Genomic DNA, 13,619 nt, shown 5'->3' on the forward strand with positions numbered 1-13,619 from the left:
ATTGCAATTTAAGAGTAAACTGCATGATTTTGTGACAGAGTTGTAATTGTTTTAAATAGTTGACTACTTTTGTGTATTTTGATTATTGTTTTAAATGTGATTTGCCTGTGTCTTTAATTGTATTTTATTGTGTATTTGTTATTATTGTCCAATTGATTTGCTGCTACCTGCTTGGCTAGGTCTCACTCGTAAAAGAGGTTTTAATCTCAATGTGACTACAAGGATAATAAATAAATGTTATATATCTCCTCACTGTTTGCTCTGGTGCTGGGGAATTTAATATGTTCCTCAGCACGTCGCAGCAACGCAGTTATGAACCGGTCGAGGTGGCGGACACGGCTGACTGGGTGATACCCACTGTATCACCTGCTACCTTCTGGAAGGTCCCGGTAGCCAGGATACACATACAGACAGACACTACCAATTGCTCAGACAAGGCATGACTGCGCAGGTTTGTTCTAGCCAGGTCATGCAGCATGTGCCATAGACGAGTCGAGACGATACCTGGACACGATTTGCTCATTGCTGAGCTCCTCATATGTGTGCCGAGGCCGGTGCACCCTTTTAGCATATCTTCGCCTATGTTGGGGTTGCTGTTGCTGGGTCATTCACATCCACATGTCGACGGACACACTGCATGCTGCCCACGTTTCCCATTGTTGCCTGTTTGTAGTCAGTGCTGGAATGGTAGTGTGCACGGAGTTAACGCAGTCCTTTCACAATCCTTATTCTGCGCGTCACAAACCTGGTTTTGTGCTTGGCGCATACCTTCGAATATGCTAGGATCACGCATGTTGTCAGCCATTCCCCCCATATTGTGCAGTGCATACATTTTATTTCTGCACAGCGTAGAATGGATTGTGACGTGCAAAAGGACGTTTCAAATGTGGCAGCTTGACAAAATTTCGCAAAGAGCATACCCCTCTGCGCGGTGCGCAAACCTTTTGAATATCGGGCCCATAATGTTTAGCAAATAATACAATGATTGTACACAGCACTTCCTTATGGAATGTTGTTTTTTATTATTTATGTAATGCTGACTCTTTTATTTTATTTTTGTGATGTTTTTGTGATGTTTTTTGGAGGCCAAATGCAGCAAGCTGAAGTTGCAGTGGTTCAATACAACCTAAAAATGTTGTGGAAATCAGACTTTATATGTTTTATAGTAGTAATAATACTAAATCACTTTTAATAAAATAACTTTTTCTAAACCAAAGATAAATCATCTCTGATTGTACAATGTTATTTCATGTTCTGTAGCATGTTTCTTCTGTGCAAATTATTTTTATTGCAGTGAATATTTTGTATTGATTCAATTTTTATTTGAATACCAAATACAAACCGATACATTTTTATAGGTGGTTTACTTGCTTTTGCTATTTAGCGTAGCTTGCTGCTAAATATTAAAATTATACAGATCAATACAATATGACCTGCTTTAACTGTGGTTCCTATTTGTTTTATGAAGGTGTTTGAAGAAGGTATTTAAAACCAGCTTGCCAATTATTCTGTATATAACCAGTGTCACATGCCATAAATAAATAAATATATTATTATTATTATTATTATTATTAATAATAATAATAATAATAATAATAATAATAATAATAATAATAATAGTGCACTACTAATTCAGATTAATGGAGAGGATTTCCATTTAAATTGGAACATTAAAAAAGAGAGAATTTAAGGAGTGTTTTTATACCCTTCACAGATGGCATTTGCCTTTTTTGAGTCACATGTTAAAGCTTATTATTCACCAATGTCATGGGCATGCAGGGTAAACAAGCTTTCAATGTCAGTGAAACAGGTGTTAGAAAATGCACAGCTTCTGTTAACCCAGAGTCCAAAATAAAAAAGAGTAAGCCTGGTCTGTCTGAAGTCATACAACAGATAATAAAGAAAAGTACAACTATACAGTAGCTATTGAGTACATAAAAGCCAGTGTCGTTTATATAGTAAGATTTAGAATTTAAATCCCCACTGCCAAAACACTCATCCATCACATTATATTCCAGTATTGACAGTTTACTGGAAACAGAAATACTCCTGCCAAACCACTCTCATATTTCTAATGTCCTCCATCTCAAAGAATGTACTTCATAGTATATGAGCAGGTTGGTTGTGTCATAGTATATTTTTAATACTTAACAATCTTTTACAAGTAAAAGTATCTTTAAAATGTGTGTTTCTGATCACCAACTTTTCATCCAGTTATAAACTACAGTATTTGATAACATGGTACTGTAGGATACGCTTCAAATACGCTTCTATTAAAGACTGTTGTGCAACTCTTTAACAAATCATCAGTATCAAGTGATCAAAGTTGGGGCCATGTTTTCAAAGCGTTTGCTGTACTCCTGGCTTTAAGTAGAACCTTTGTGTATTTTGGGGGCTGGAGCTGGGGCTCCTCCCTTGTGTCATCCCGCTAAAATACCTGTCAGTCACCCTATTTAAACTGTAGCCAGCTTTCTAATTCTTGTCTTGCTTTTCAGTTTGCGGTTACTTTGCAGACTTGCATTACCTTGCAGATCTTTGATTCACTTCGAAGCCTTCAATATTAATCGCATTTACTTTCTGCTGCACTTATTGGATGACTTTCTCCTTCTATCTCCTCCATCAGCCCCTCCAGCTGAAGCACTCTTAGAACTCAGGTCTCTCTTCTCAGCCGGCGTTCCCCTCTCAGAGGAGAAAACCATCGATCCAGTTCACGCTCTTGAATTTCTAGGAATAACTTTGGATACTGTTCGATTTGAAGCCTGACTGCCTCCCGATAAACTGGAATGCATTTGCTCTCTCAGTCAGTGATTTGAGATCAACCACTTAATTTGTAAATGGAACCACCTTTCACTCCTGGAACATTTTCAATTTTTCAATTTGCATAATTTTTCAAGGTAGGACATTTATTTCTCCTCTTCTCGCTCGCTCTACAACAGCTAAAAATCTGAACTCTCACATTAATATTACAGCTGAATCCAGGAAAGATTTTAGGAGGTGGTCCTCTCTCCTAGCATTGGAACAGTCTCTCTCTCTGTTTTACGATGATTTCATTTCTGCCCCTCATGACCTCTCACTCCATACAGATGTTCTCTCGGTTTTGGTGGAATTTTTCTTAATCCATGCTTCTCGGATGTCTGGCCTTAAGAAAATCTTCCACCTTAGCTTAAATCTGCAGCCATTTTCCTGCCTCGCCTGCAGGGGTTTGCGAGGATCTCCATTTCTTTCACTGCTCCCACCCCCCGCTCCTCCCACCACCACCCTGTGAAAAGTTCCTGGTGAGAACCCTGATAGAGATATATGCTTGCCATTAGTCTGATAATGATTACATAGTGTATAATTTTCATGGAATGACCCAACTATAGTATTTCACTGTATTTTATCGTCAGCATTTCTAAATTATAAAATAAGTAGGCTGATCATTGCTTTGATTGCAAATTATGAACTACATGCATAGATAGATCTAGATACATGCATGTATTTTATACTGCAGCTGCTTGAAGCACGTGCTGTTAAAGATGTAGGTCAGATCTTGCTTTTGTTTTACATTTAATAAATGATGCTTTCATGGTAGAGCTTTTCATTGGAGTGCTAATGTGTTTAAATTCCTCATGAACATGAATTACTGTACAGTATTTGAGAACATGCAGGAGTGGAAGATGCTCATAAAGTAAACCAGTCATTGTACAGTAGTCTCAGAATAAGCAGTCTTAACTAACTGAAGATCCTGTTAGAATGATTAACGAGTTCACTGTAGGTCAAAAATATGAGAGTGCGCATTAACAAAATATGGCAGATGATGCACAACATGCAGCTCTCTGCAGATCTGCCAATATTTGTGTTTGTATGTTTGGTCGATTACAACTCTCCATATATAATAAAGAATTAACTATAGGTAAGTGTGTGTAATAAGCCTTTTACAGGCTTCTCGGGGTTCTAAGTCATCTGAGGCCACTTGACCTATGATGTCCCATAATACCTCGAAGCCCTTAACAGGTTTATTGCAAACACCTACCTATAGTTAATACCATACTGTGTGAATATAATAAAATAAATAACCCAACACATTCTGCTTTGAATCAGTACATTAAGGCTAACATCAGTATTTGACGTGGGTGGCCTAAGTTTTTAATGTTTTCAACTTAATATGTATATTACTTACAGTAGGCATACAAGTACTGCTGTTGTCACCACCACTTAAAGTTGAGTCACCCTACATCAATCCCAGATTTGGGACATTCAATCTAACTTTCTAGAGATATAAAGCATCAGAAACACACAATGAGCCCAAGCGTTTGCCTTTGTTGTGATTTTGATTAGCAAAAAGCTGCTTTATTGCCATAGCACCATGTGTTAATGCAGTATTTAGAATTGTTTACATTGATTTAACAGTTTTGGCATATGTGACTGCAAGGGTTTATTATACAGTATTCATAAACACAATTTGTATACTTACTCAGCAACAGTGTGACTATACACAGGGAACGTCCAAAATAATGCCAGACAATATTTCAGGTAGATGATTGTGCATGTGTTGTGTCAGAAAATGCAAATGAAAAGCAAATACAAAGAATGGAAAAATGCAATATTATTTTTTTTTAGCTCAGATCCTGAAAGACCTCATCTCTAAAGGAAATACATAGTTTCCAAATCGCATTTGCTAGTTTATCTGATACGTGCCTATTCTACAAACATTCCGAATCAGCTGGAGGCTTTGGGGACGTATATTGAAATAACACAGCGCTGCTATAATTGTAGGTAGGTCCCATGAGTTGGAAATGAGAATGACTCCATCTTGGGTTTTCTTTTCCCCGCAACCACTTATACAGTAGACTTTTTTTGTTGTTTTTTTATTGAATGCAGCATTAATCATAATAATGCATCAAAATACAACATGCAAAGGAAACACAAACCGAAAGCAGGTACAAGTTCCTTCCTTATGAAAAATTAGACGGACTGTGTTTGTTACACAGACTAGTGCGTTTCCACACGGAGGTAATACAGCTTATCCAACTCTTCATTGGGCATGCTCTGGGTACATGCGGAAGTCATGTTTTTTGGCTCAGAAGAGATGCTTGAGAACAGTGATTCTGGACATTAGCTGTGTGGCATTATGCAGATGTTTGGGCGCATAAGGATTATTATATAATGACCAAATACATTCGGAAGGACAAGCTGGGATAGTTTATGTTTTATCATTCATGTAGTGCTGATGTACCCTTTACTGCTGTATTTTAGATCGACATTAAATTTTATGAAGTCAGGGTGTCATGGCAAACCCGGAGCTGTACTAAAAATCAATAGTGGTACTTTATAAACAGTTAACCTTTACAAAATGTTATGTTTTAATTAAATTAAATTCCAGTCGAGTCAAAATATGCATACTAACTAATGTTTACTAGCACCTGAAGTATTAAACCTACTGTATACTAACTCTTCATATCGCTGGATAAAAACAAAGATGTGATATGAATTAGGTTGTTCTTCACAGCCTGGGCTTTTCTATTTACGATATATAAAAAAATAAATAAAAACCTTGCCTGCTAGCTAGTGGTGTGTTACTAAGGGATAGACACAGTGAGCTGTATGAAAGTGAGTGACTAGTACAATTTACCTCTGACAAATTTGAGTTGCGACTAGGATCTAAGAAAAGTCTGTATTACTAAAAGTCAGCATTTTATTTTGGTATTTGTCTTTAGGTAATAAATTAGGGTTAGGGTTAGAAGAGTGCTGTCCCACCTCCCAAAAAAATGACCCGGTTCACTACAGCCCCGTTAGCCTGTGTCATACAGCAGAGCTGCGTCTGCTGTATATTCTGTTGAGAATGAGTCCAGTCAATCATTTGCACTAATTTGGAGGTACTTGTAACATTGTTTTTGACATACAGTAGCATGCTGGAATGTAAGTTAGGTCATAAAATAGTTGATCAACTGCTCCATGATCAGAGGAAATGAATAAAGTTATGTAACTTTCTGTAACTTTATGATAGTTTTACAAAATGCCAGTAACATCTAACCAGGATTTGCCAACTGCATACAATGCTGTCTGTATGACAGATCAGGGGGGCAGCAAATATGTGACTTTGTGTCCTGCATAGCTGTAAATTCAGTTATTTATTAATCTAATACATTATTCGATTGGATGAACCTTTCACCGTATCACTAAAGTTTAGGTATAAATAACTTCTTTCCTGTACAACCTTTAGGGCATCCAAAGGGGCATCCTACCAACTTCATATTGTACTACACTTTATTGTATTGTATCATACACATTCAGTACACCTGACATTGTTGCACACATACAGTACTGTACAGTATTTAATGACATTGGTTTTGTATCAGTAGGGGTTAGCATACAGTACAGTATGTTGGAGATGGGTACTCAGCCTAATAAGATTCCATTACCTGTGTCACTGACCTCCATATAGAGGAACAAACTCCTATTTCCTTCTCTGTAGTTCTGTATTGTGTACCCCTTTTGGGGCTCTGTACTATATCCAAGTACTGTGTTGTTTCCAAAACAAATTTTCTTTCAAACGGTGCCAAATGTACCTGAAGATTTGCATGTTTTTTTTTTGTTTTGTTTTGTTTTTAATATACTGTATATAAAACAATTTTACTGTGGCCCCAGATACTTTTTGCAAGTGTGGTCAGTCTACTGGAGCATCTGCTTTTGTAATGGTTATAATTGTGTTTTTTAGCAAATTGGTTGTCTGTGCATGGTTGTCATCCCTCTTCTCAAATACGGTAGTTGACCCTGAGCCTCCTCCATTACTCCATTACTGGAGATATGTGCCTGACTAGTTTTATGTTGCTCTTCTTCATGATACAGTAATGATAGCTAGTTTTAGTTTATAGCCGTGGTGGAGGATAAACTGTTCTTACTACTGGAATACAGTTTTCAATGGACTGTCTATAAGTGGTAATATACAAAAATCACTTTATTAAACCATAAGCTGGATTTTTGTTTTTTGTTTTTTGCTGAGCAAATCAGATTACTGTGAAACTGTGTCAGTCTGGTTAGTTCTGTAAATCCGTTTCATGCAATGTTTATAAATTAGGTGTTTTTGCATTTATACAGACAAATCGTTTGCTTTATTTCTGAAAGCCTCACATCAATCCCTGCAAAATTTGCTTTTCACACTAGTCTGGATTGTGTACCTTCTCACTGCAGAACTGGGTCACCATACCAAGCATATGGTTGTATGAATAGAAAGAGCTATGTAGTTCTGAAGGTGACTTCATCCTCTAGAAATGCAGGGAGACAAAGGGATGTTCAGCTCCCAAGATAACAGCAGTGTGTCAGTACCCATAGACACTGGACTGAAGAGCAAGCCTTCCCTTTACTGTTGATGAAAAGATACTGAATTGTCTGTATTGACACTGCAAATAGGGGAATGTGTTTTTCAGCAACACTGTACAGTACATGTGATCTTTATCTAGTTTCAGTTTCATACCCAAGGGCATTGGTAAAGTAAAATGATTCATGTAACAAATTTGCTATATTGTCGTGGGGTTTACACTACTCAACTACAGTACCGTGAAAAGGTATTTGCCCCCTGTCTGATTTTCTGCATTTTTGCATACTTTTGACACTGAATGTTATCAGATCTTCAACCATAATCTAATATTAGATAAAAGGGACCCTGTTGAACAAATAACACAACATTTTGATACTTATTTCATTTATTTATTAAAGTTGTGCAACACCCAATGCCCCCATGTGAAAAAGTAATTCCCCCCTTAGACTCAATAACTGGTTACGCCACATTTAGCAGCAATAACTACAGCCAAACGCTTCCTTTATTATCAGTCTCTCATAGCGCCGTTGAAGAATTTTGGCTCACAACTTCATGCAGAACTGCTTCAACTCAGTGACATTTGTGGGCTTTTGAGCATAAACTGATAGTTTCAGGTCCTGCCACAACACCGCAATGGGGTTTAGGGCTGGACTTTGATTAGGCCATTCCAAAACTTTAAATTTCTTGTTCTTCAACCATTCAGATGTAGACTTGTAACACTTGGCAATCCGGGGTGCCAGGTAAACCTACAATTTTACCATTTTTGTTTATCACCAACTTGCTATTAGGACATACTGGAAAATTCCACTACACCCTATATATCCAGGGAAAAATAAATTGGATTAATTATATTAACTAAAGGAAAGAGAACCAAAAACAGAGGAAACAAAAGATAATAGAAAACACAAACTACTAACTCCTCAAGCTTTTATTCGCTTTTATATTGGAAAAGATAACTGGTTTAAACAGCAATAAAGGATAGCATTACACAAATTGACAAGAGCCCATTCCATAATTGCTTAGTATTAGTATTTAAGTAGACATTTCACTCCATTAGTAAGAGCACCAGCTGTTGCACACCCTTAAGTAAATATCTTTTTTAAACATGTTTAAATTGTAATTCACAGGGGTAAATTTGCTGTGGTGAAGAAGTATGTGAAGAAGAGCACAGGGAAGGCCTATGCTGCTAAATGCATGAGAAAGAGGAGAAAGGGACAAGACTGTCGCTTGGAGATTATCCACGAGATTGCCGTCCTAGAGCTGGCCAAATCTAACTGCTGGGTCATTGACCTACATGAAGTCTACGAGACGTCCTCAGAAATGATCTTGGTGCTGGAATAGTAAGTGTTTTACAATCTGATATTTAAGAGATGTCTAAATACCTAAAAGATTCATTCTAGGTTATTCTTGTTTCTGACACTAATAGTAAGTATTAAGTTATGCACTGGAATCCTTGTGATGGCAACAAGTGCTTTAAATAGGAAATTGCTGAACACAGAAAAAGCACCACTCAAGTTATTACAGGATGTACAAACAAGGTGAAACAAAGTTTATTATAACTTTGAACGCCTTCTTGAATTAAAATGGCCAGTTATTGATTTGGTAGAAAAATAACCAGACACGCTTTCCCAACCTAGCAGCCTTGGCAAAGAACATGTTAAGTATACCTGCAACCGAGCGAGCGTGTGTTTAGCAAAGCAGGGATGCTTGTGAACAAACTCCATTCTTCTTTGAAATGGGAGAATGTGGATGCCATATTTCTGAATAAAAACAGAAAATAAGCTCTGGAGAGAGCAGACTTTGTTACACTGGACTTGTAAATAGTTATTCTTGTGTTAGAGTTTTTTTTTTCTTCTCCAATCCAGTTGCTGTCAAGACATCTTAAGGTAAGAGAGTAATATTTGTAATGTTTTTTATTAACTTTTTGTGGGGAAAGTGCCGATAGTGTGACGAGACATCAATAATTTTAAGTTCAACTGGAGAAATATTTACTTATCGTGATTAGACTTGATGAAGATGCATCACCCACTCGATATATCACAGATGTTGCTGACAAAAATAAATTCGCTATATCAAGGGCCGCGATATAGAGGGAGACCCATAGAAAAACAAATAGTCTAACAAATAAATACAGTACAATGACTCCTTCATTTTATCGGGTGCGTCTGGGTCCAGTGTAAATCCTTTACGTAACCTGCTTTTTCTCATTTTTCATATAAAAAGCAGCACACCGTTTGAATTCCTACAGCAGTGGGTAATTGCTTCTCATCTTCTGACAATGGACTGGAAAGGGAAAATTTTAATTCTGGACCTGGTCCGACATAGGACTGCAAAGGGTTAATGATCTTAGTTTATTTTTAAAGACCTGATGATGTACTGCAGCACAACCCCCCCCCCCCCCCCCCCCCCCCAACTCCAATGCCTTACAGACCACTACTATATGGAGCATCAAAAGAAACATATCACTTATATCTGAGCATCAAAAGAAACTTATCACTTATATTTGGATAAAATTCACCAGATGTGATCGAAAAATAACAAACTCTGTTTTAGAGCAGGTGCACTGACTTTTTATTGTGCTGATTAACAATTGATATCACAAAGATGCTGCAAAATGATCTGTCGATCTTGGGCAGGTGTTGAGACTCTTGGTCTCCCAGTTCGTGGCCTGTCATTGATCGAGTGTGTCTGGTTATACAGTCTCTCCAGGTTTGACTTCCAACATGTCGATTGTACAATGGTGTTGCTGTCTTGACAAACATGGCATATGGTTTTTTTTCTGTGATTTTCTTTGTTGCTTTTATTCAAAATTGCAATTCAACAGCTGAAGTCACTCAGTGTCCAATCAACTGTCACACTAATTATGCGATTAAGTGCATATACTCCAGTCATAGTCACTCAAGCGTGTCATGGTCAAGGATGAATGATCGAGTGATTTAAAAAGAAACCCAAAAAATGTCGTCAATGTCCATTATTGATAAATAAATGTGTTATAATAGTGATAAGTTTATTTTGATGCTCAATCTATTAAAACCAAAGGGCATATCAAATAAGTTTTAAGTTTTTCATGTGAAATGCAGATTAAAAAATCTAATGTTTTTCAATGTGTGTGTTAAAATGGCCTTCAGTTCAATACATTTGTAGAGGGCACCAATGGCAATAAACTTGTCAAGGCTAAAATGTAGGATGTTGTGTAATTTTACAAAGGATTCTTATATAAAGCGAATTATAGCCACAGAAAGAAACAACAATGTTTAACTTTAATAACTATTTGTTGAGAGTGTTTTTGATTTTTTTTGTTAGTTTGTTTTTTTTTTTTTTTTTTTTTTTTTGGCAATAGCTGCCTATGTACATTTCTAATTGTATGAATTGACCTGTTGGCTACTGGCTTGCTGGCGTGAGGGTGACTTTTGTGCCCACAGGGTCAGAAAGATGTTTTTTGGTGAACAGGTTTACTGTTCAGAGGAACACAGCTGTCATAACCGAGACCGTACAGAGAGCAATTCAGCGCTTGGCAGACGGGGTAGACATGCACAGAGAGGCACCGAGATCCCTGACCTGGAAATTAAACCTCCCCACCGGCAATCCGGCCAATTGCATTGCCAGCCTGCCAGGCAGGCAATCAACAGCCTAGATTTGATTCAAGCCTGCGAGGACGTAGCACCCTGCGCTGAAGGCATTGGTTTTTACCGCTACGCCATGGGACCATTTTCTTGCCTAGCATAGCATATATTCTGCACAATTTCACATAAACAAAACTCAGAAATATTGTTCCTGCATGTAACATACAACATGCTGAGGTGCTGTACCGTGTTTGCCGTGAACTTCTGTTGTTTCACTTGTCTCTTATGTCTGCACAATTAGTACTGTAGTTGTCATGTGATAAACCTACAAGGATCATATACAAGGATTGTGGGAAATCTTTGACATCCCAGTCATGGTCACATAATACAAATCTGGGTTGGCTACAAGTACTGTATTCCTTCCAATTTAAGACACACTTTTTAAACATTTTTTTTTCTTCTCAAACATGCATCTTAAATCAGATTATACTGATGAGTGTATAAAAATCGGCAACAAAAGCCGTGACTGCCGAGTACACAAACAGCATCTTGACTGACTGTCGAGAAAAGACAAACAAAAACACCACTGCCCAATCTCGAATCAGCCATGACATACAGGCAGCCATTTTCAAAGAAGCGGGAGATGTCAACTAATAAAGGGGATTCTTCCAACTCGGAGGATGATGACTAGGAGAGATGTGTTGTTACAGGCAGGCATATTAATTTACCAATGTATAATACTGTATGCTTTACCAATGTTCCTAACAGACAATTTTGTAGCATTTCATTTAAAAAAAAATCACTCCATCACATCAAGTCAGTGTCAGCATCCGGCATAACATTCCTGTTTTCCATAGTGTACTGTAGGCTTTCATGTATACTGAATTACTGGAGAGCAATAGCCAGTGTACTTCGACAGCTGATTAGCAACAAATAGAAGTGTTCAAACAATATCATAAATATTATCAGGGTAGCAGTCAGTGTAGTCATAATGATGACCATCCTTATAACTCTAGTCACTTAATTTTCAGCAGTGAAGATGTACTGTAAAGAAAGACAACAGTGTGGCAAAGATACCACCACTGGAAACTGCAGACTAATCAAATGTATAAATAATGTATACTTTTTTTTCTGCAAAACACAAACAACTTTAATTAGTTGTCATGAGATATCATTTATGTTACAGTACTTAGTGCTGCAAGAAATGCAAATATAATTTTGTACTTATAAGGAAATGTTTCGTTCAATGACAGTGTTTCACAGTCATTGACGCCTTTACTGTGGAAGCAACCTGATTGTGTCAAAATACGCTAGACTGGTGCTTTGATGCAACACACTTGGTGTGAAAAGACCTTTCGTGTACTCAGTAGTTCAAATAATCCTTCTACACACATACCGTACAGTAAGCTGATAAGCAGTGGCTCTACAGCAAGTTGAACTGAACGTTACCATAGCACTGGGTTTGTCTGATATGGAGCACCTCAGATTCACTAAGGTTTGCAGCTTTCCATATTCCTTCTAAGCTACAGTACAATGCATGAATTTTATTATCTTTTGAAGAAGTGCATGACAAGCAGTGTGGTGTTACTATAAGATATTGCCACGCCTTGTGTTTTGCTATGTTTGTGGTAGTAGAATTGACAGGGTACCGCAATACTGTATAATTTGTGATAACTTATCTCTCTCTTAACATAAACATTTTACCATTCTGTAACCTTGAAAGAGAACATTTACATTTTTACCATATTTGATCGAGTAAAAGTCAAGAAATTTAACCCTAAAACACAATCCTCAAGTTGGGGGGTCGACTAATACACGATTTAAAGAAAAAAAAAAACCTTGTCAGCAAACCTTTAATGCTGGTGTGTGGTAACTACAAAGCAACACACCTGCAGGTCTGCTGGGAGGGACTGCCTAGCTTTGAGGCGTGCTCACTGCCACTTGTGTTCTTATTTTTCTTTATCAATAGTTTGTATTGGCACTTGAAAAGAAAGACCTCCCACATTGTATTGAAATACATACAAAAAAACAAATCAAAAACATACTTCATTGTAATACACATCACAGTGAAGTACAAGTGCTTATAAAGTTGTTATTTTTGCAAATCTGCTGCTTAATTGCCGTCGGCATATCTAAATACATATATTTAGGAAAACTAACACCTGAAGTGCACTCTAAAAACAGTTTTGATTTCAGGAGAATTTTTGTTTTCTATTTTCAATAAACTTACCATCTGTTTCAATAACAAATAAAATGTTAAAAAAAAAAAAAAAAAAAAAAAGAAAGTTATACCCCAATCTTGCGCTCACAATGGGGGGGGGCTCAAATTTTACACAAGGTCGACTTTCACTTGAGCGAATACTGTAAGTATGCAAGACAGTCAGATATTTGTCTGTAGCATGAGACTGTAGTTTTGTACCAAACCAGTGAACTATGGCATGTATGGCTATGTTTTTGGATTCAAAGGATGCAGTATACATGCATCGTCAGAGAAGTATTTAATAATCACTGGGGAAATATATAAAGCCTCAGCTATTGCCAAACGCTTTGCTTCATCCTATAGAATTAATTAACTAATTAATGACTTTATGAACAAATTTTGCTTCATAAAGTCGAATGAAACCTGCTTAATAATGTTACGTTAACATATTGCAAATTTACAAAACCTAACATGAAACACTGTGCAATTAAGGCTTCTGGTAGATACTTGCAATATCAGTAAAATCAATAAAATGTAGTTTATTTGATTACATGATGTT

The 13,619-nt window shown here is 37.1% G+C and overlaps 1 protein-coding gene across 1 annotated transcript in view; it reads left to right on the plus strand.

Annotated features, from left to right (window-relative positions):
* Nucleotides 1-13,619, plus strand: part of LOC121314563 (serine/threonine-protein kinase 17A-like) — a 34,737-nt gene that overhangs the window by 13,520 nt on the left and 7,598 nt on the right. The window contains exon 2 of the mRNA XM_041247969.1: nt 8,425-8,637. Coding sequence (XP_041103903.1) covers nt 8,425-8,637 — 213 coding nt within the window. The remainder of the gene's footprint in view (nt 1-8,424; nt 8,638-13,619) is intronic.

Source organism: Polyodon spathula, chromosome 4 (genome assembly GCF_017654505.1).
Source record: "Polyodon spathula isolate WHYD16114869_AA chromosome 4, ASM1765450v1, whole genome shotgun sequence".
NCBI lineage: Eukaryota > Metazoa > Chordata > Actinopteri > Acipenseriformes > Polyodontidae > Polyodon > Polyodon spathula.